We start from the raw sequence: 23,183 nt of genomic DNA on the forward strand, positions 1-23,183 counted from the left end.
TCAAGCCTTACTATTTCTAGATATCCAATAACTTAGAATAAACTATTCAACCTTTTTGGTGGAATAGTACTATTCCAAATTTTAATTCTAAGGTTTAATTTTAAGCTTTATTAAAATTAGAAATTGCTTTAGAACTAAATTATATAGATATAATATTTTATATATTATAATAGATTATTTTTATTAAATTTAAGTTTAACTAGAATTTCAGAAAAATATTTTTTATAATTTTTTTTATTAAAACATAATTACAATAAATTATTTTTATTAAATTATATTTTATATTATATTCAACCAATATTTTTTTCCACTATATTTTATGATTTCATAAAATTAACCAAATATATTCAAATTTTCACGAGAATAGCAGTATTACAAATCAAACATAATTTTAATTTTATTCCTGATTATTCTGAAATAATAAACTATCTCAGAAATAAAAAAAAATTATCCCAATATTTATCCCAATGTATATATAGTGCTGGATTAAAATGCACGAAGGCCCTTTGAATATTAGCCAGTTTAACATAGGTCTTTTAATTTTTATAGATTCTTTGCCTTCTAGTTATTTACTTAATTATTATATTTAGTTTAGTTAAAAGTTTTATCAAGTTCAATAAATATATTAGTTTTATCAAATTTAGCAGCCAAATTGAATTAAATTTAATATTAAATTTAATACTAAAAATCTAAAATAAATATCTCAATCCTTAAATGGTTTAGATTTGAAGTTTTTACAGATGTAAATTTCAACTAAACTAAATGTAGAAGTCAAATAAAAAAAAAATTAAAAGGTAAAAAATTTAAAATACTAAAGGCCCAATTTCAAAATGCTAATAGTTGAGGGGACTTTATGCATTTTAACCAGCTCTCTGCAAACCGCCAATCGGAAGGGTTTGGACTCAAAATGCCAAACTTTACCCACTACTGGGCATGCACTTTTTGTTCTTCTCGTTCAAAAAATTATTTTTTATACTAATTTTATTAATCTTAATTTATTTTAATATTAAATATTTAAAAAGAATTATCTAAACTTCGGAACAAGAGATGTAAACTTATATCTAAAAAGTAGATATAAACTTATATCTAAAAAAGTAGATATATAATTAGATATATATCTAAACTTCGGAACAAGAATTACCCAAACTTATATCTAAAGAGTAGATGTATAATTAGCATTTCTCATCCTAAAAATTTATATCTATATTATTTATAAATGAATTTTTTTTATTNACCCATGGGCTCTCCAAATCTAGTTGAAGGTACGGTGATCAAATTGAATACATCCGGATAAAAAGAGACCACACAAATCTCAAAATTAAGATCACATTTGATATCATTGCCATCTTTAATTTTTTAACCAATAATTTAATATAAATTATTACACTGGAAAAAAAAACTTTTTTTTCTTACTATAATTTGTTAGTCTATAATACATCATCAACCCTTTAGATTATACTATTCAACCAACCACCACTAAACCCTTGGTAGGGAACCGCTATTATTCTAACCCTATAACTTTAAATTAATTTTCAAGTCTTTATTGGATACATACTCTCTAGCTCTGCATGTGTATATATATATATATATATATATATATATATACTAGTTGAGCATACGTGCAAATGCACGTAACAATTATTTTAATTTATTTTAAATAGAATAGATAATATAGATATAGATAGATAATATAAATATTATATTACAGATAGAGATAAAGAAGAATTAAATAAAAATTCATACTAGATATTCTTCGATTGGCAAAAATTTGGATAAGCAAAAATTTTTTTCTGTTGTAGAAATAAACAGGAAATAACAGTTTGTTTAATTCTGTTATTTATTTTACTTAATGAAAGAGAAATTAATTTTTTTTTTCGCCAAAAAATGGGTCTGCCGACAAAACGAAATTTGAAATACGTGCTTTTATATATAGTATAGATATATACAGATCAAACGGTTGATATCATCCGCTGTTAAATGTCACCCCGATCCAACGGTCACAAGGGAAAGTAGGCTGGTCACGTGATTTCTCATTTCTTTAATCCCGTTGTGTAGCCAACACACACCCTGTCCACTACCCGCTGAAAAACTAGAACGTTAGAATTCGAAAACATCTCTCTCTCTCTCTCTCTCTCTCTTTCTCTCTCTCTCTCTTCGGTCTCTTTCTCTCTCCTCTCTCTAGTCTTGGGTGCGCTGTGAGCTGTTTAGTCTTTAAGCGCTGCGGCAAAAAGCAGCAGAAGAAGACACTCGATACAGTAAATGCACACAGCAGCAGCACCAAAAGCAAGCAAATAAATAACAAACAGGAAAAAAAAGAAAAGCTTTTAGACTCTCTCTCTCTCTCTCTCTCTCTCTCTCTCTCATTCATGGGTCTCTCTATAGTCTACTTGGAAATGCAGCGTAGAGGGAGAGGAGGATTCAACGTGGGATTTTGATTTATGTGTTTGAGTTATTCTTGGATGATACCAAATGGGTTTTGTTTAATTTTCATGAGGAGGTGAATTGGTGAAGAATTTTGTTGTTAATTTGGAGCTGTACGTGGTCCTGTTAAAATGGGGGCCATTATTTGGAAGGGGAATGTGTTGGTGATTTTGTTGTTATCTCTTTGGTTGGGAGGATTTTGTGATGAAGATGCAGCAGTGTATATTGTGAGACTGAAGCAGGCCCCTGTGGCTCATTACTATAGTGATTTGAAGAGGTTTGGGAGCAGTGGAATTAATGTTGAAGACTCTGCCACTTTGAATATCCTCAACAAGCCAAGGTGATCCTTTTTTTTTTTTTCATCTTCTAATTTGTGATGTTTTTTTTGTTGAAATTCTCTCTCTTCAATTTCCAGTTATTTTGCAAATTTTTTTTACATTGCCTGTTAAGAATCTGTTGTAGCAATTTTCACAGTATAAGGACAATGTTTATTACTTAATGCTCACACATAATAGTGTATGAAAATTGAGATTATCTTACACATAATATCTATTCTGTGGAAATGTAGGAATACTTCAACAAGATACACAAATTACAAGTCGTATCTTATTCGGCTTCAGAATTCAGTATTGAGGAGAGCATTAAGAGGGGAACACTATCGAAAACTCTATGGCTATCATTATTTGGTTAATGGGTTTGCTGTTCTTATTACTCCTCAACAGGTATCACATTCTGTCTTCTCTGTGCAATCATTTTGTAGTCTTTTATTGATTCCAAGGGTATTTTAGAATGAATTACCAACCGAACTGCCTGTAACAGAAAATTCTGGAGCTTTTTGCTTTTGCGGAAATCTAAAATTTACTTTTAGGTCCTAAAATTAAACACTGAAGCCTTTTCTTTTGCTTCTGCTTTTGCTGCAAGGGGAAGTTCCTAGTGGAATACGTATGAAAAAAATTACTAGTGCTTCTTCGAATAGCTCTACTCAAGAAGCAGTTTTGTGGAACTCCAACCAGGCCAAACAATTTTGATTGATCGTCTTGAAGTGTTTATACAATTGTTTTTCAAAGTGTCTATTGTTGATCAACAATTTTACTTCTACCAAGTTGGCTAAATGTATTAATAACCATTTTCATTTAAATGGCTATTCTTTTTCATGTTCAAAGGCAGAAAAGCTCTCTAGAAGGAAAGAAGTAGCAAATATTGTTTTAGACTTCGCGGTTAGGACATCAACCACCTATACCCCCGAATTCCTCGGCTTACCGCAAGGAGCTTGGGCTCAAGAAGGTGGACCCGAACTAGCTGGCGAGGGCGTCGTGATTGGTTTTATTGATACCGGAATTGATCCGACCCATCCAAGCTTTGCTGATGGCCTTTCTACAAATCATTATTCTGTTCCGTCCCACTTTTCGGGTATTTGTGAAGTTACACGGGATTTTCGATCCGGTTCCTGTAACAAAAAGCTTGTGGGGGCTCGCCATTTTGCAGCTTCTGCAATAACCAGGGGGATCCTCAATGCTTCTATGGATCATGCTTCACCATTTGATAGTGATGGCCACGGAACGTAAGTAATGTTCTAGTATACGACGCATTAGTTGACATATCTTCTAAAGTTAATTTACCACCTGGGAAAAAAGAATCCAAGTCAGCACCATTCCTGAAGTTCAGTAATATCGCAATTTTTTGACATTCCAATTGTAACGAATATTCTGAGATTGGTGTCGTTTTTCGTGAGTAGAGTAATGAAGTACTTGACCGTTATGCAGAACAAACCTGAGGTGCTAATTGTTAAAATTCAAACATTGAGGATGTATCGAACTTCAGGGATAAATTTTCTCAAAAAATATCAAACTAATTGTAAACTTTGCTGTAGATTTTAACATTTTTTGTTGGGCAAAAAAAACACAGGAACTAATTTCCCAAAGCATCTAATTTGGTTAATCCACAGTACTTTGAAATTATTTACTAATGATAATAAGTTTCGTACAGACATACGGCATCCATTGCAGCAGGAAATCATGGGATTCCCGTTATTGTGGCTGGGCATCACTTCGGGACTGCGAGCGGCATGGCCCCTCATGCACAGTAATAACTAGTTTCCACTCTAATACTTTACAATTTAACTAATTACCTTTCACTTATATACTGATCTTAGCCGTTATTTCAGCATTGCTGTTTATAAAGCTCTTTACAGAAGCTTTGGAGGCTTTGCTGCTGATGTTGTTGCTGCCATAGACCAGGTAAATTTGACAAGGGCATACGCTGCGGAATTAATGTTGGCGCACAATTAAATATTGCAAATAAAGAAACTTATTCATGTGCTTCCATGAAATGACATGAATACTTTGTATTGTTTTTTCCAATCATTTTTTAGCAATATTTTAACTTTTTTACATAATTTTGAGGTCCATAGAGCACAAAATTACAGACAAATAATAATTTCCATTTTCTGTACACTTATTGTCAATTTTTATTCACAGGCAGCTGAAGATGGTGTTGATATAATAAGCTTTTCCATCACTCCAAATCGACGCCCTCCTGGAATAGCAACATTCTTCAATCCTATAGATATGGCATTGCTTTCGGCAGTAAAAGCCGGAATATTTGTCGTGCAAGCGGCAGGAAATACTGGGCCTTCGCCCAAAAGCATGTCCTCCTTTAGCCCGTGGATTTTTACTGTCGGTGCTTCTTCTCATGATAGGATCTATAATAATTATCTGGTACTAGGCAACAATCTAACCATTTCAGGAGTGGGACTTGCTCGTAAGTTTCCAATTCATAATTATCTTCTCGTATAATTATCTCCCTTTTATCTTGTTCTTTCCTTTTATTCTCTCTTTTTGCTAAATTTTGTAGATTTTCTTAAAACTTGAGGTTAATAAGAAATTTAGGTCTTGGAATTCTATGCTCATTTCGTTTAACTCAGAATTTTAATTTTCCGTGATGCGGAGGCCACGTCTTCTTTCAGACAGTAGACTACGAAAGGACTTGTTGACTAACCAGGATAAACTTCATGGACTAAATTGTTCAAATTGAAACTTAGGAGAATGTTGAAATTGGCATTATATTTCAAGGACCAAGTTTGTAATTACCCCTTAAACTCGTCTTCTGGAGTAAAGTTTCTTTCAATGTTCTTCCAAAATCCTACTAATGTGCTAAATCGAACGAGTGTTGCCACCAAACATATAGCTGACTACAATTTTATTTGCAGCTGGAACAGTTGGTGATTCTATGTACACTCTCATTGCTCCAAATCATGCCCTAAAGAATGATACAACTAATGCAAATGATATGTATTTGGGAGAATGCCAGGATTCCACTCCTTTGGACCAGAAATTGATTAAAGGAAAGCTATTGATTTGCAGTTATTCTGTTCGATATGTACTCGGTCTATCCTCTGTCAAACAAGCTTTGCATACAGCGAAGAATGTTAGTGCAACTGGAGTTATATTCTACTTGGATCCATTTGTTATTGGGTTTCAACTGAACCCTACTCCGATGCATATTCCAGGGCTCATAATACCATCTTCTGATGACTCTAAGGTATGCCGATTCACGCAAATTTTCAACTTCAGATATTTACACATATAAACCCCTGCAATATTATCTATTCGCATCTATATCCTTGTTCTTACAAGGATGGCCCTGCTCTCGGAAAACTTAATAGAAAACCAACTTCCCTCTATGATTCAGATGACTTTAACAAAATTTTCAAAATTTTCAAACGATTTGGCACTTTCTCCGAGTATTTATTAAAATTCAGGTTCTGTAGGGTTTATGCTTATTTCTGACAAATAGCTGAAACTTATTCATATAGAAGTAGCTGTGTCTTCTTCTTGTATTTAAGATTATCTCCTGGTTTAGCCTGGCACTTTTAGTTAGTTCCGTGTTCACTGTCAACTTTAACTGTGAACCTTTCCATTTAAGTTTGAAATGGGGTGCTCTCTTTGAAACTGAAGATGCTTCATAATCTCTACGCAGGTTTTCCTTAAGTACTACAATAGTTCCTTAGTGAGAAACGAGGGATCAAAAAGAATTATCACTTTTGGTGCTGTCGCCAAAATACTGGGTGGTCTTAAGCCCAATTACAGTAATTCTGGGCCACAAGTGATGTATTATTCGGCAAGGGGGCCAGATCCCGAGGACAGCTCATTATCTGATGCTGATATTCTGAAACCCAATTTAATAGCCCCTGGTAATTTTATATGGGGAGCTTGGAGTTCGCGTGGTACGGACTCTTCTGAATTTCAAGGTAATTTTTATAGATTAATTCTGACAATTTAAAATTAGAAACCTCCTATTGTCTCTGCTAAATTAGATAGGCTAAAATGCAGGATATATCTCATTTTTCGGTTTGCATCATTAAATGTCGTAACCCATATATTGGTCCCAAAAATGCCTCCTATTGAGTGTTTGATTGGTGATGTATATTATTTTGCTTATAAGACAATGCAGTAAACTTTCGTTCTAGTATTTCAGAGGGGTAATATGAAAATCGTGAAATTTATAGGGGGTCTGTGGAAATCGATGAAAGCAGCTCTTATATTTACTGTTTAGTATAATGTGTGTATAAGCAAGTTTATGTGTGAGAAGACATTTGTTTTAGCAGGTAATTCGTTCCTAGAAAGAAATTAAATACATCGGAAAAAAAAACTAAATTCAAACATGAGCAATTTACAGCATATACACATCACTGGATAATGATTTACTTGCTAATTTGGCTTTTTTTTACTACTCTATAGGTGAGAAATTTGGGATGATCTCTGGAACAAGTATGGCCGCTCCCCATGTAGCTGGAATCGCTGCTTTAATCAAACAGAAGTTTCCGGAATTTAGTCCTGCAGCAATAGGTTCTGCATTATGCACAACTGCCACACAGTATGACAGGCAAGGTGGGCCGATCATAGCCCAGCGGACTTATAATAGCCCGGATTCGGCCCAATCACCTGCTACACCCTTTGACATGGGCTGCGGCCTCGTGAATGCTACCGCCGCTTTAGACCCTGGATTGATTTTTGATTCTGGTAAGATCTACAGCTGCAAACTATTTCATCCAAATGGTGGCATTTTTAGTAATTCGATTTATCAGTGTGATGCTCTACATATTCTGAAATCACTATGATAATTATATAGTGAACGTACTTCAACAATTCCCGATGATCATATAATGGACTGGCCTGTATAATTTGAAGGGTGTTCTAAACTTGTTTACCAAAAATTTTCTAAATGCTATGGCAAATTCATTAACATATAGCTGAAAGTGTTGAGATAAATTTTTTTTTTTAAGTTAAGGGATGTTTATGAAAGAACCTGAAAATTGAAGAATCTGAACAAAACAGTTGGAATCCCTGTATCTAAGAATGAACACTTACTCCTTAACGAATTCCGATCAATCAACATTAACTTGTTCATCATAAATAATATAGATTTACCTACTCTATATAGTCAATAACTTCATTGATATTTTTGCAGGTTATGATGACTTCTTCTCCTTTCTTTGCGGCATCAATGGGTCAGGTCCCGCGGTGCTGAATTATACAGGCAATAGCTGTGGAACTCCCACCATTAACAGCGCAGATTTAAACCTCCCTTCTATAACTATAGCAGTACTCAATCAATCGAGAACGGTTGTACGAACCGTCACCAATATAGCAAATGATGAGACCTACAATCTTTATTGGAGTGCTCCTTATGGAGTATCAGTTGCGATAACGCCCACTCGGTTTTTCATCCAAAAAGGCCAAAAGCAGAAGATGACTTTTATTATAAATGCCATTATGAATAGCTCCTCTGCGAGCTTCGGGAAAGTCGGGTTCTACGGGAGCCAAGGCCATAGGTTCTATTTTCCATTAAGTGTCATCTCGAAGATTATATACAACACTACTATAACCTGACATGATTTCCTTTTCTCAGTGATTTTGGTGTATATTTTGGAGCATCCTGATGTAATTAGAAGAGTGGGTGATCAATAATTTTACGGATGTACTTTTACCTCGGCTCGATGAACAGAATCCTTTTAACAAGCGATCCTTCGGTTGATCTTATTCAACAGGAATCACTTATTATGTGTTTGATTACATTGCTACAAATGTATCGATACGTCGTGCACGTGATTGTTAATCTTAGAGGTGCCAATTATGACATAGTTCTTGGATTTGATCTGGTTTTCAATTTTATCTTTACTAGAGCTTCAATTATAATAGTTGCTCCCAAAGTTGGCCCCCAATTTCTATTTCATCCTCATGAGTTTTATTTCAATTTCATTCTTGTCTCTAGTTTGTCCTTAATTTTGATTTCATTGTCATATTTTTCAAATTATAACCAAAAAAAGTTTAACATCGATGTTGGCACGACATTTTTTCGGGCTGTAGACTGATTTTAGGAACCAAATTGTTTCAATTGAAATTCTGAGGATTAAACTCAAACCTCTTTTGAAAGTTCTGGTACCAAATTTATTCTTCTAAATGGTCCCATGCCAACATTATTATATAAGATCCTGAAGAAACCAACATCAGTAACTATATTACACAACTTGTTTACAATAGTATGCATAAACCTTCATACCAAACTCTTTCTTTCTTAGGCAACTTTGAAGGAATTGGCCGTGCTCTCGACGAACTTCTGCGCCCCCTTGAACCATCTCTTGTCACCAGCTTGCGCCTTGCAGATGTAGAGCTTACCGTCGGAGACGGTGGCCGTGATGAGATGATGCTTACCGCCTTCGTCACCGTCGGCAGTCCTCGTAAGCACTGAGATGTAGTAGTATTGTTTACCATCCACCACGGGCGTCGAGGACTCTATAATGTTAGCAACCGCGACCTCATCGCTGCCAAAGCCGCCCTATCAAGAACAATTGCTATATTTTTGACTATTGATCAAAAGATATGCAAAATTTGCAGAATAAGAGTTTCTTGGAATCTGATACTTCTGAACATATTTTCTGTACCTCAGCATCTGTTTTGCCAGCGTAAGCTTGTTTTCCTAGCAAGTAATCAACCTGCAAAACAAAGCTAAACTTGTTATATATACACATATAAGCATTTCTCTAGTACAATGTTGTGATCTCTTTACATTGGAAAGGAGAATTTACTTGTGAGAGGAATTGCTCCGGCGGACCGTAGTCGGTGATGGTCTTCTTCGTCGTCGGGGTGATCATGACGGCAACGTAGCTGTTCGGGTCAAAATTGTCCTCGTATCGGAGGACTTGGCCGGGGTATTCGACCTCTTTGCTGGGGTTCCATTTCGACGGGATCAACACCTTGAACCCGCTGCCGTCGTACGGCAAGAAGTCGGTGTTCGTCTTCGGCTTTCCGAAAACATTTGCTGCAAAAGAGTGCAGGTAGCCCTTCTATCAGATGCCCAGATTTCAGTACTGTTGTCAGAGTTTGAATACTAGCAATAAAGTGCTAATATATATATATATATATATTTCTGGATCCGTTTCATACTCGATCGATTTTTTTGGGTAATATGATATCAGAGCCAATTTTATACTCTTTTATTCTGTGAGGTTTAGAATCTTTAGATCGCTAATTTGAGTAATATTTAAAGAGCTGAACTTATAAAGGCCATAGGCCCTATCAAATTCATTGAATTTTTTTTTTTTTGAGAGAAAGGTAGCACGCTACCCGCTTCATTCATTGATTTGGTGAATTAAGCTACAGATGTGGGACAACCGGGCCCCGCGAAACGGTCAAGGCAAAAAAAAAAAAAAAAAAAAAAAAAAAGAAAAGAAAAAAGGGTACTAAAGTGATCCGAGCTGCGATTCCCACTCCTTCAGCAGTTTTTTGAGACTGCATACCGCCACCCCTGGGTTAGGCCAGATATTCCGAAAGATCGTATCGTTCCTGGCCTTCCAGATAATCCACCAACACCCTACTAGGTCAATGAGACCGGAGCGCTTGTTCAAATGTGCATTTTTTTCCCTCCACCTGTCCCAAACTAGGTTCACATCGATCCCCAGGTCAAGAGCTTGGATGTCTTCCACCCCTGTCACCAGTACAAACTTACCAAATACGCACCTGGTGAATAGGTGATCCGCAGATTCGATCTCCACCCCACAAAGCACACAGGTTGGATCCTGAATCCACCCTCGCTTGACAAGCCTATCTCTTGTGAGGATCCTTTTCTTGAGAAGCAGCCACAAGAAAACTTTAACTTTTAGCGGGATTTTAAGACTCCAAATACATGTGGCTCGCTCATCTCTCGTCCCGCCGTCCAACAAAGCCGAATAGGTCGATTTGACCGAGAATTTGCCATTGGGGCTCCATCTCCAAAGTAACCTATCCGATCTTTGCTCGACGGAGAAGCTAGCTACCGTTTGCATTAATTCCGAGATGCCTGGTACCCTCCCGAGAGCTTGTCCTACCTCGATTCCCAGGATCTTGGACCAGTTCCAATTTCCCCCTGTAAGGCATTCGCTTACTCTAAGATTTTTCCCCACTGACCCTTGGTAAGCTTCCGGGAACGTCCGGTTCAGCGTTTTCTCTCCACACCATCGATCCTGCCAGAAATCGATGCTACTCCCGTTGCCCAGCGAAAACACCGTCCCCCATTTAAATATGAAGATACCGAAAGGGTGCCTTTCCACCAGCTGGAGAATGGCCTGAAGGATGTACCTTCCCTGAGGGGTATCCTTCTGCGATAGTACAAATCATGTGTTAGCTTATTCCACAGTAGTTCAGGTTCAGTGTGGAATTTCCACCACCACTTGGTCAGAAGGGCCTGATTCATGATCTCTATGTCCAAGATCCCTAACCCTCCTTCTTTCTTGGTCCTGCAGACGTTTTTCCAAGCCACCAAACATCCCTTGCCAACCTGTTTACGACTACCGTACCAGAAAAAATCTCTTCTAACGGCTTCAATCTGCTTAATCACCCAAGCGGGTGCCTTGAACACAGATAAATAATATAGGGGTATGCTGGTTAGCACTGCATTAACCAGGATGAGTCTCCCTCCCCTAGAAAGAAGTTTAGCTTGCCAACCCTCAATTTTACGCTGAATCTTCTGAATGATTCCAGTCCACACTTCCTTGGAAGGTGGTTTAGGGGAGAGAGGTAAGCCCAAATAAATGGCCGGGAGGGTGCCGACTCTACACCCGAGAGTATTAGCTAATCTCGTTCCTTTACCTTCCTCCTGCCCCAGGTAGTAGAGCTCCGACTTCTCCCTATTGATTTTCATATCGGATGCCCATTCGAAAAGCCGCCATAGGAACCTCAGGTTTTTCATAAACCTGTTTCTAGCCGTGCAGAAGAAAAAGGTATCGTCCGCGAACTGGATGATAGTGACCTTACAAGCCCCAGACGGACCAATTCCTTTGATAAGATTGTTATTGGTTGCCTCTGTGGTCATTCGTGCCAAGCATTCCGCCACCAAAAGGCCCGTGACGAGGCCCAAATTGCGGTACAACGGCCCAACACTCGGGCTCTTTGGTCGCTCATCCGGGACGGAAGCGGAGCTTGGGGATCGACTTTGTTGACATCGTCTGAAGCCAGAGTCGAGGTCGAGTGGGAGGTTCGACCCTCCGGGCCTATTCAAGGCCGCAGAGGAGGGAACGCCGCCGGGAACGACGCGATCCCATATAGGGGTCCTAATGCCACGGGCTTCAATCGGAGTGGCGGGAGCGGCGCTGGGGGGTTTGTACTGTTGTCACCTGCGGAGGCTCGAGTCGAGGTCGATGAGGAGGTTCGACGCTCGGGGCAGATACAAGCTCGCAGAGGTGGGAGCGCCACCGGGAACCATGCGAGCCCACCCTTGGATCCAGTTGCCGCAATCTTCAGCCCGACTGACTACCCCGGGGAACTATCTTGGCCCATCATCGAGCCGCAGGACGGCGATGGGTCACTTCCAGTCAATAGAGGGGATCGCAGGAGAATGGTGGATTGCCTGGTTCCGGCACCACTTGGTGTGGAGCACCCCGGTCCTGTAGTGCCGAGAAGGAGCAATCGGCTCGCTAAGTCTCAGAAGACTTCGCTGACGACCAAGGCTATTGTCAGGAAGGTTGAGTTGCGTGAAGGAAGGCGTGCTGAGTCTTCTGCGAAGATCATCACCATGAGCCACCTCTGTGGGGTGAAGCTTGGCGAGACTGAGGCTAAGATATTCAAGGGGTTCCTGGATGTTAGCCTGTAGGATGGTAGTGCTTTGGGACAGCTGACTTAGTTTTTTTGGATTTTGCTGGTGTGAGTCGGTTGTTGTTTTAGTTGTTTTCATGTCGTTTCGTATCTGTAGCTGGAACGTTCGAGGGCTCAATGACCCTCACAAACGTAGTGCCGTTAGGGCAGTCGTGTCGAGTCTCTATAATACTGTAGTGTGTCTTCAGGAGTCAAAAGTTTCGTTTGTGTCAGGGTCCTTTCTTAGTAGCTTTGGGGGACCTTGTTTGAATAAATGTGCTTTTATCGACGCTGTGGGCGCTTCCGGAGGTATTATCACTGGTTGGAGCTCCCGTTTCTTCTCTTGCATTGAAGTCATTGTGAGGACCTACTCCATTACTACTCTCCTGCATTCCAACTCGTGCGGGGCTAAATTCTATCTGACTAACGTCTATGGACCCGCCTCGTGGGATGGCAAGGAAGAGTTTTTTGCTGAATTATCTCATCTCAAGGAGCTTTGTGTGGGCAAGTGGATTATCTGCGGTGACTTCAATTGTACAAGAAGTCAAGAGGAACGAAGGGGTAAACGATGGAGTAGAAAAGCCACGGACTTATTCAACGGGTTGATCAACGATCTTGCTTTGATTGATCCACCGATGACTAATCAAGCCTTCACTTGGTCTAATATGCAGGACACCCCAACCTTAGCGAGACTTGATCGGTTCCTACTGTCAACCGATTGGGACAGGGATTTTCCCCTTTCTAAGGTTGAAGCGCTTCCTAGAATTACTTCGGACCATTGCCCTATCGTATTAACGACTGGGGTAGGTGTCAGGGGGAGGAACAAGATTTTTCGGTTTGAGGAAGCGTGGTTGAAGCACGAAGATTTCATAAAGAAAGTGCCGGTGTGGTGGAGGGAGAGGTCCCCAAGCATCCAAGGGAAATCGGCGATTTTATCGTTCACCACAAAGTTGAGACATTGCCGCGTGAGGATCAAAGAATGGTGCACTAATGCGTTCTACAGCATTAGAAAAACGAAGACGAAACTAATGGAGGAAATACAGAGTATCGACAAAGCAGAAGAAGCAGACAATCTGGAGCCTGAGTTTAGTAAGAAGAGAGCGGCGCTAAAGGATGAGTTGACGAGGGTCTTGAGCGACGAGACCTCCCTCTGGAAAACTCGGGCCAAACAACATTGGCTACGTGAGGGAGACGGTAACACTAAATTCTTTCACTCGGTTGCGAATGGTAGGCGTAGAACTAACTGGATCGGCACGATGGAAGAAAATGGCATCAGCTTTCAATCCGAAGAGGATAAGCGATATTATTTCTACCGTTACTTTAAGTCAATCTTCACTCCCGATGCGTCGAATCCGACTTCCTTTGGGGATTGGACCAGGCTATTCATGTCCGACCGAATAGCAGATACCAATCTCTCGAGGTTGACCGAGCCGTTTAACTTACAAGAAATCAAGGAAGCAGTGTTCCAGTTGGGGGGTGACAAAGCACCAGGACCGGATGGCTTTCCACTTATCTTCTACCAAACGTTCTGGGACACGGTCAAGGAGGATTTATTGAGCGTTTTTCAGGAACTGTACGAGGGGAGACATTCCTCCGCCGCCATCGACTATACCTTCATTACTCTTATTCCTAAGAAGGAGGGGGCCACCCGGGCTAATGATTTTCGACCTATAAGTCTGTTGAACGGGATTCAAAAAATTATATCTAAGGTCTTGGCCAACAGATTAGAGCAAGTCATGAAGGGCTTGATATCCCCGACCCAATCTGCCTTTTTGAAAGGCAGGAACATTACCGATGCATTTGCCTCTGCTTCCGAGCTTGTTAGTTGGGGGATTAAAAAGGCGGTTGACGGTGTGGGGGTTAAGGTGGACTTTGAGAAGGCCTATGATAGGATTCTGTGGCCGTTCCTTTTCCAAATATTACGTTGGTGGGGATTCAATGATACATGGTGCGGTTGGATTGGATCATGTGTGTGTGACGCAAAAATTCATTGAATTCAATGAAATTGAATGGGGAGGGCAAGGAAGTGAACTCACCGGCTTGTCCGTATGCGGCGTCGGCCGGTGAGACCTTGATTCCGACGGCGGCGGCGCCCACAAGGGCTGTCATCGCCAGCCGCCGCGAAACTGCAGCTCCGCCATCAACCTCGTCGTCGCTGCCGGCCTGGTTCTGCGCCCGGCAGGCCATCTGGGTCGGCCTGACGGTCGCCGCCGCTGCTGCTGCTGCTGCTGCGCGCCGAGACGGGGTCTTCGCCGCTGCCGCGGTGGACGGCGCAGAGTGGTAGAGGAAACAAGAAGTTGATGCCATTGATGAATTTCAGTTCTCTCTCTCTCTCTCTCTCTCTCTCTCTCTCTCTCTACCTTGGACTCATGTTGTGAGCCCCACCACTTTACTAGAACACTCTTCTCTGTCTCTTAACTTCGTAAATGAGTGGTGAATGAATCTGGTGTGTTTTTATTCCGCGCTATTTGCTGCGCACTATTTGATTATTGAAGTTGTGTATACGCACAATTGTGGAAAAAACGAAAACTCGTGAAAGTTTTGGATAAGAAGAAAATTTACTATATCACACTTACACAATATTATTAATAACAAATCAATTATATATATANTATATATATATATTTTAAAATGCAATATTTTTTTTTTATGATTATGATGAGACAGATAAATTCAAAAAAAAAATGATTAGTTGAAAACGCCACATCAGTGATATAACTGGTACACCCTAAATTTTTTCAATTCCGAATGGACATGACATTTGGTACTACTGGGCCAAATAAGACTATAAATGGGTAAAATTTTATTTTTAAACCATATGTATTGAAACATTTAGCCAGCAAAAAAAATTTAGAACATGTTGTCATAGTGTGGTGTCCAAATAAAGTTTTACAAAAAGTAGAAGCTGGAATTTTTGGTGCTGCTTCTATATACCGTAGAAAATACTTTGGTAATTTTTATTTCTTTTCTTTTTTGGCAACAAAATCAAAACAAATTAGAGACGTGGAACTTTTACTTGGGTGCCTCTGTAAATTAACAAATTTTAAAGGGTATGTGTGTGATGGACTCTTAATAACTCGTACCAAATTCTAAATATAAAAAATTACGAGGCGAAAGGTCCATTTTTGTGGTCCTATCTCTCTCCCTTTGTCCTTTTCTCACTCCCTCGAATCCTTGTTTTTCTTTTTCTTTTTTCCCGTCGATAGGGTTCGATCGAACTCGTAGTTTGATACAAATATCATCTTAAACCCTCGTTATTTCTTTGATTCGCCATTTTAGTTGATTTACGAAGATCCTCTAATGGACGAATCCACGCATCAGAACCCTAAAAGGTAGTTTTTTTTTCCATTTGATTCGATTCGAAGTGATGTTCGATTAATTTGCCTAATTCTTGTTTTTAAGGTTTGTGAAAAATTGCTCAACGAAATTTCTTGTTGGGCTTTAATTATAAGTTGAAGTAATACTCAGAAGCTGGAATTGAATTCTTGAAATTTTTTGCTCAAGAGTTGTTTGATAAAATTCCTCAATGATATAGGCCTTCAAATATTGAGTATATATTTCGAATCATGCCCCTGAAAAATATGAAAAATTAACACTAACCCCTCTATAGAGTTTGCAATATCCAAATTGCCTCTGTAAATATTTAAAAAATGCTTTTTTCAGAGGGCATTTTTGAAAATCACGAGTGTATTTTCAAGGTGACCTTTCATACTTTTAAGGGTGCGTTTGGTTCGCACTATGAAAGATTACTAGCAATAAAAAGATGTCCGGAAATCTTATTCTTATTCATCCTATTACTAAGAATGTGTCATTCCTGTATTTGGTTCACACGATTATATTATTTAGTCATGTTATTTAAGTTTACAAAAAAATATACAATTAACTTATTTATTTCTTTAATTAATTTTAGATAATGCCACAAAAAATTTCAACATCTTTTAAGAAAAAGGGAGAGAGAGAACATAGGTTAGAGAGAGAGAGAGTATAATTAAAGAAATAGGAAGAGAAATAAAGTCGGGATTAGAGGAAGTGAGAAAGTTGAGATTTTTAAAAAAAAGGGGGAAAGAGAGCTGAGTTTAGAGAGAGAAAAATAGTTGAAGTTTAGAGAGAAAAAAAAAAGTTTAGAGAGAGATATGAGGTTAGAGTGTAAAGAAAAATAATACCAACTAGCCGGCGGCGGGTAGGGAGAAAGAAAGAGATTAGACATATTATGATTATCTCAATCCATTAATATGAGGATACCCACCCTCCCTCAAGGAAATGAGATTAGTACTTTGGGATGAATCTCATTCCCAAGTAAATCTAATATTACTAACTAGATTACTTAGTGCGTTTAGCCAAACACCGTCATATTTTTTTATTCCTATTGGATTATTAGGAATCTTAAAAAGATAGCGCGAACCAAACGCACCCTAAGGGTATTTTGAATATCCCTGTGAATATATGCACGGCATTTTTGATATTGCAAACTTTCAAGGGGTTTACATGGAATTTGAATGCTCTTCAAGGGTACGAATGAAAATTTACCCAATGAAACTTTGCCATCTAAAGTAGTTTGAATTGACAACCTCATCCCTGCTCGTTATAATATACGGTCGAATTTTGACCGTTGGATGATGATCGATAGAACTCTATGATGCGGTTTGGTTACTGCATCACGAAGTGTGGCCACCCCCTTTCGGAGCATACGATAGGCAAAATGAATGGCCGTGATTCTTCTGGTCTACAGTAGAATCATTCCCCACATGATTGGGAATCTATTCTGTTCACTACTCAATAAGATAATATGCATTTGCAGGATTAGCATTGTTCATTTTGGTGCATTGACCACCCTTTCTCAAATGAGAGGATTCCAAAGTTGGATTTGAATACATAATATATATAAATTCATTATTTTCTAGTATGCGAGAGAATGATTTCAAATTTACATACGAGTGCTGCGCCTCCTTGGAGCGTTAGAACAATACGAGAAAATAATATTCAGTATGAATCAACTATGTGCAGGACAAAAGTTTGATATTATGAATATGATCTTATGTGCGACATGAGTTACTTTGATGTTTGAGTTCGACCTTTGGTAGTATTGTAGCCTGAAAGGCCTTCAATGGATCTCAATTATTGGATGCAGTAATATCTGAAGATAGAATTGAAGGAAACACCTCGGTTGAAGAGCTAATAGAGGAGTCCTCTAGATTTCTTCTTCCTCTATTGCATATCTATCACTCTCTTTCTGTTGCATTTTCTTTCCTTCATTTGTTCTTTAACGTTTTATGCTGCAACGGTGTATGCTGCCATTATTAGTGCCAATTTCATTTATCATTGAATTATAAGAAACCTACTATGATCTTTTATGACTGTGGCTTTACTGAACCTGATAAGTGTTAGCTATGACCTCAAATGATGGTGGTTATATACTTGTATATCTTTCTACTTCTGTTTAAAAGCACAATTCAATTTGGTAACTTGGTGTTTTTCTCTTTAGAATTAAGGATTCCAGCGAAAGAAGATGGGAGGACTTGCCTGTAAATTGCTTGGTTGCTATTTTCTTGAGACTGGGTCTCGACGATATGACGCTTAGCATTCCTTTCGTATGCAAGTTTTGGCATGAAGCTTCTCTAGATCCCACTTGTTGGAAGGTTTTAGACTTTCGTGTAAACAATCCTTCGCAAGGGAGCTCTTTTAGCGAGCGGTTCAAGCATGAGTACCATGTAAATAATTATACATTCAGGGGTTTTTTGAAATTTGTTGCCAATCGCAGCCATAGATTAGCCACCAAGATGATACTTCCTGTTGGCCGTCTTCCCATCAGTGACATGGCGTACATCTGCAAAGAGTAAGTGCTACAAACATTCTTTTTTCTTTTCCTGATATTTATGCTAGCTTGTGATAACCTCTATTTAAAATCGCCATTTTTAGATCATGAAGTTGTTACCTATTGCAGACCCAAATCTCCTTAAGGCCATTATTCGCATTCTTCTCCTTGGTTAAATTATGGGCCTGTATGGCTCGATTGGAGCTCAACTGGAGCTTCCGCATAATCGATGTTTGAGCAGAAATATTTGAAGAAGCACTGATAGCTTCTTTGTTAAAATTCCTCTACAGTCTATTTGCGTTAGAAGCAGAAGCAGAATCTTCAAATTGGAGTTTCCACTTTTGATGTCCAAAAGCTCATTTTAGCTTTTTGACACTCTTAAGACTCTCATTTTTATTTGTTAGCCAAGCTCCTACTTTCTAGAAGCTTCCGCTTGCCATACTAGAATTGCTTTTCAAGATGTCAAGATCTTTTATATTGGTGTTCGTATTGATCTTCAAATAGTATCTGAGAATTTTGAGATGAATGCAGATGCCCAATGCTGAAAATCACTTGGCAGCCAGAATGCGACTCGAATTTTATCCGCAAATTTATTTTGATGTTACATGAGACAATGTTGCGATCGAATAGGTAAACTGTTAAAAGTCCTTGATTTTTGTACTGAGCTGTATATATTGGACACTCGTAAAAGTAAATGGTGCGTGGAGATTATGCCTTTATTTGATTCTCAGCTGTATTAAGCTTCCGCCTATTTCTTTTTTTCTTTTAGCACTTTGTCAGACAATGAACTTTGGCGTCTTATGGTCAAAGCTATGTGATCATACTTATTTGGCCTGACTTTTAGAGCAATTCTTTCACTCTAAGAAGTAGAAGTCAGACATTTGACAAGTACAAATAAGAGCTCAATTTGTTGTGGGAAGCTACAATGAGATAGGCAACAAAAGCAAAAGCTGCAATGTGTAGTTTTTGCTTGTGTTCTTGAGCAAACATCAAGTTAGTAATTGTTAATGAATTTTCGACAAATATTACTTCTCTAAAAGGTCATTATAGCACTAATTTGTCTCATCCTTTGATTATGCTCACCCTATAAATGACCATGATACCAATTCTCAACCTGAAATAGCATTTAGTTTTTCATTAATGAGCAAATATATTTTGGTTATTTGGGTAGATTAAGGTGACAAATCTTCTTAAACAGAGTTCAAATTTGTGGTTCCCCCCTTCCAGTGTGTAGACTCTTCTATGTTGTCTTCAGCTGTAATTAGTCTCTAATAATAATGTGTTTGTTTCTTATTTGCAGAATTTTGTGTGTATGTTAGTGACACTTTTCAGTTTTAATGCGTACAATCTATACAAATACATTAAAGGGCAAGCTCTCAACCCTTTCCACAGCCTCTCCATTATTTCGGGGGTAGGTCATACATGTTGCATTGTATTTTTTCTATACTCTTCACCTTCTCTTCTCTCTCTCTCGTTTGGATACAGGTGTGGGGCCCCTTGACTCTGTACTCTCTCTCTCCCAATCCTTTTTTGGAATCCTATTTGCCTAGTATTCGTACTCTTAGCCGCACAACCACTGCTTGCCCACATCTCTGTATCTGTTGCGGATCTGGGTAGTTAATGCTGCCGCGGAATTGTACACCACTCTACCGTTGCCTCTCCGGTGATGGTTCCTTCTTTGCATTGTACGTCTCTATCTACTGTAGATCTGAAAATTTAGTGCCGTTGCGAAGCCGTACGGCGCTCTACCAGCGCCTTCCCGAAGATGGTTGCCCCTCTTTATACCGTACGACTCTATCTACCCGAAATCTGCCCATTTATTACCTCCGCCGCGAAACTGTATGGCCCTCTACCGTCGACTCCTCAGAGATTGTTGGCTCTCTGCACCGAACGACTCTATTTATCCCAGATTTGTGCAATTATTGCCTTTGCTGTGGGCAATTAATGTGTGGTCACCTCGGATGTTGTTGGCCCCCTTCTCTCCCCGCCTCTCTTTCTCTCTCCCTGACGCCACTCAGGCGTCTACTCAGAATTGTGCCCCCCACTCTCCTCCTCCTCCTCTCTTTACTTGGTTCAGATGTTGGTATATTCATAGGTGCCTTCAGCCGGTTAGCTCCTTTGTCCATTTTCTAGTTGTCGCCTCCGTTCTTCTTCCTACTGTTATTGTCTATAGAGAGAGGAGGTTCAGTCTTGATGTTCTCATATTGGCTGTCATTTTGTCTTGCCATGCCTACTTGTGCTTTGCTTTTTTTTTTGTGTGTTTTTTAGTTACATGGTGTAACGTTCCAATAGTCTCATATCGAATGGGATACTTCTTCTGATCAGTTTATAAGAGACCTACACGTTAATAATAATAACTGGATTTAAGTATTTTGAGCCGGTAGTTTGACCCAACGAGTTATTATTGTTAGCGGGTCGGATCGTTGCACATGGTGCTTTAAATTTGGCTAATTTTATCTGTGATTTTGCTCTCTCTATTTAAATTTATATTATCCATGGGTTTTAGGCTCTGCTCCTTTCCTGGGAAATTTTACCGGAGCTTTTCAATTCTTTATTTGTTGTTGCTCAGCAACTCTTTTTTGTTGTTGCCTCTTTGTTCTCATTTCTTTTTTTACTTAGTTTTACAAAAATGATTTCCATTCTCCAATATCTGAAATTATAGATAGCTATTTTATAGCGGCATAGCATATTTTCCATAAGCTTTCAACAAGTTTTTTTTTTTATAGTTTGGATTCTTAGGTAATTTCACCATAACTATCTCTTCAGTAAAAATTCTTTACCAAAGAATCTAATTTATTTTTTCATGTGTTAATTTCACAGGTTTGCAGGAGATGATGGCCCAAGCAATAACAGCAATGAAACCTAATAATATAATAAAACTATTCCTCATGCATCTTTTTGGCTTTTTTTTTTAATAGAATCCACTTTGTTCATGTAATGCTATTAACATATGGAAAACTGAATTTTTATGTTTTGATGCGGTTAACATGTGGATAACTATTTTGTTATGTATTTGAAGTAACTTTTAATATTAGAAATATTTATGCAAGTATTATTCATTTGTCATTTAATATTTACTAATGTATGTTTATTGTAATTTTTTCATCCGTCGCGAAGTGTGCGTACTCATGGTTTCTGGTATTTGTCTCTTAGATGTAATTACGATAATGAAAGGAAAACAAAGAATGGGTAATCTCCTCCAGATTACAGTCCTTCTCACTAACACCACATAAAACATGCCCCGTGCCCTAATGGTAGTCAACTACCACAGTTAACCCAACATACATAGCCACTCTGCTTATGATGTGACGGTCTAATCTACTGTTTATTTTATTTTAAGATTTGAGTATCACGTAGATGTGATGTTTTAGAATTTAAAATAGTCGTATATATAAAATATAATAGAATTAAAATTTTTAATTCAGTTATAATATTTAGAGCAGCGATTAGATTTAAGAAGTTAAGAAGGTTAATGTAGAGTGTGATGTTTTAGAATTTGAAATAGTCATATATATATATATAAAATATAATAGAATCAACTTTTTTAATTCGGTTACAATATTTAAAGCAACGACTGGATTTAAGAAGTTAAGAAGGTTAATGTATTAGGACTCGAGTAATTTTTTAATGGATGATCTTTTAAAAAGTAAGGACGTGACAAATTGTGAATATATCTAAACCCTACTAACATGTGGCCCCTCTCTCTTTGAACTACTCTTCTACATCACCTCATGTACCCTAGTATAAATAGAGCAAGATACATTTACTGCACCCTTCACCTTCCACCACCATGGCATCAAGGACTAACTAAATTAACTACCTTCTCCTCCACCTCCTGCATTCTCATCACCCTCATTCTCTTGAGCAGTAATGATGTGTGCTGAGTGGCTCGCCATTTGTCGAGCACCCTCNCTCTTGATGTTCTCATATTGGCTGTCATTTTGTCTTGCCATGCCTACTTGTGCTTTGCTTTTTTTTGTGTGTGTTTTTTAGTTACATGGTGTAACGCCCCAATAATCCCATATCGGATGGAATATTTCTTCCGATCAGTTTATATGAGACCTACACGTTAATAATAATAACCGAGTTTAAGCATTTTGGGCCGGTGGTTTGGTCCAACGAGTTATTATTGTTAGCGGGTCGGATCGTTGCACATGGTGCTTTAAATTTGGCTAATTTTATCTGTGATTTTGCTCTCTCTATTTAAATTTATATTATCCATGGGTTTTAGGCTCTGCTCCTTTCCTGGGAAATTTTACCGGAGCTTTTCAATTCTTTATTTGTTGTTGCTCAGCAACTCTTTTTTGTTGTTGCCTCTTTGTTCTCGCTTCTTTTTTTACTTAGTTTTATAAAAATGATTTCCATTCTCCAATATCTGAAATTATAGATAGCTATTTTATAGCAGCATAGCATATTTTCCATAAGCTTTCAACAAGTTTTTTTTTTATAGTTTGGATTCTTAGGTAATTTCACCGTAACTATCTCTTCAGTAAAAATTCTTTACCAAAGAATCTAATTTATTTTTTCATATGTTAATTTCACAGGTTGGCAGGAAATGATGGCCCAAGCAATAACAGCAATGAAACCTAATAATATAATAAAAACTATTCCTCATGCATCTTTTTGTTTTTTTTTTTTTAATAGAATCCACTTTGTTCATGTAATGCTATTAACATATGGAAAACTGTTTTTTTATGTTTTGATGCGGTTAACATGTGGATAACTATTTTGTTATGTATTTGAAGTAACTTTTAATATTAGAAATATTTATGCAAGTATTATTCATTTGTCATTTAATATTTACTAATGTATGTTTATTGTAATTTTTTCATCCGCGAAGTGTG

The 23,183-nt window shown here is 38.2% G+C and overlaps 3 protein-coding genes across 3 annotated transcripts; 2 read left to right on the top strand and 1 right to left on the bottom strand.

The window, feature by feature from the left end:
* LOC109708670 (subtilisin-like protease SBT2.3) lies at positions 2,313-8,563 on the top strand. The gene is made up of 10 exons (XM_020230487.1): positions 2,313-2,761; positions 2,990-3,143; positions 3,585-3,982; positions 4,408-4,503; positions 4,586-4,658; positions 4,899-5,181; positions 5,630-5,961; positions 6,400-6,670; positions 7,161-7,442; positions 7,891-8,563. The coding sequence occupies exons 1-10, from the start codon at positions 2,553-2,555 to the stop codon at positions 8,310-8,312; spliced, it is 2,520 nt and encodes an 839-aa protein (XP_020086076.1). The 5' UTR covers positions 2,313-2,552; the 3' UTR covers positions 8,313-8,563.
* LOC109709572 (oxygen-evolving enhancer protein 2, chloroplastic-like) lies at positions 8,833-14,900 on the bottom strand. The gene is made up of 4 exons (XM_020231868.1): positions 14,564-14,900; positions 9,509-9,741; positions 9,365-9,415; positions 8,833-9,258 (listed from the first exon to the last, which is right to left on the bottom strand). Exons 1-4 carry the CDS (start codon positions 14,832-14,834, stop codon positions 8,998-9,000), a joined length of 816 nt encoding a protein of 271 aa, XP_020087457.1. The 5' UTR covers positions 14,835-14,900; the 3' UTR covers positions 8,833-8,997.
* LOC109708513 (putative F-box/LRR-repeat protein 9) lies at positions 15,669-21,385 on the top strand. Its single transcript, XM_020230294.1, has 4 exons — positions 15,669-15,859; positions 18,010-18,360; positions 18,871-18,969; positions 21,160-21,385. Exons 1-4 carry the CDS (start codon positions 15,828-15,830, stop codon positions 21,203-21,205), a joined length of 528 nt encoding a protein of 175 aa, XP_020085883.1. The 5' UTR covers positions 15,669-15,827; the 3' UTR covers positions 21,206-21,385.

The sequence above is a fragment of the Ananas comosus genome, linkage group 4 (assembly GCF_001540865.1).
Source record: "Ananas comosus cultivar F153 linkage group 4, ASM154086v1, whole genome shotgun sequence".
Classification (NCBI taxonomy): domain Eukaryota; kingdom Viridiplantae; phylum Streptophyta; class Magnoliopsida; order Poales; family Bromeliaceae; genus Ananas; species Ananas comosus.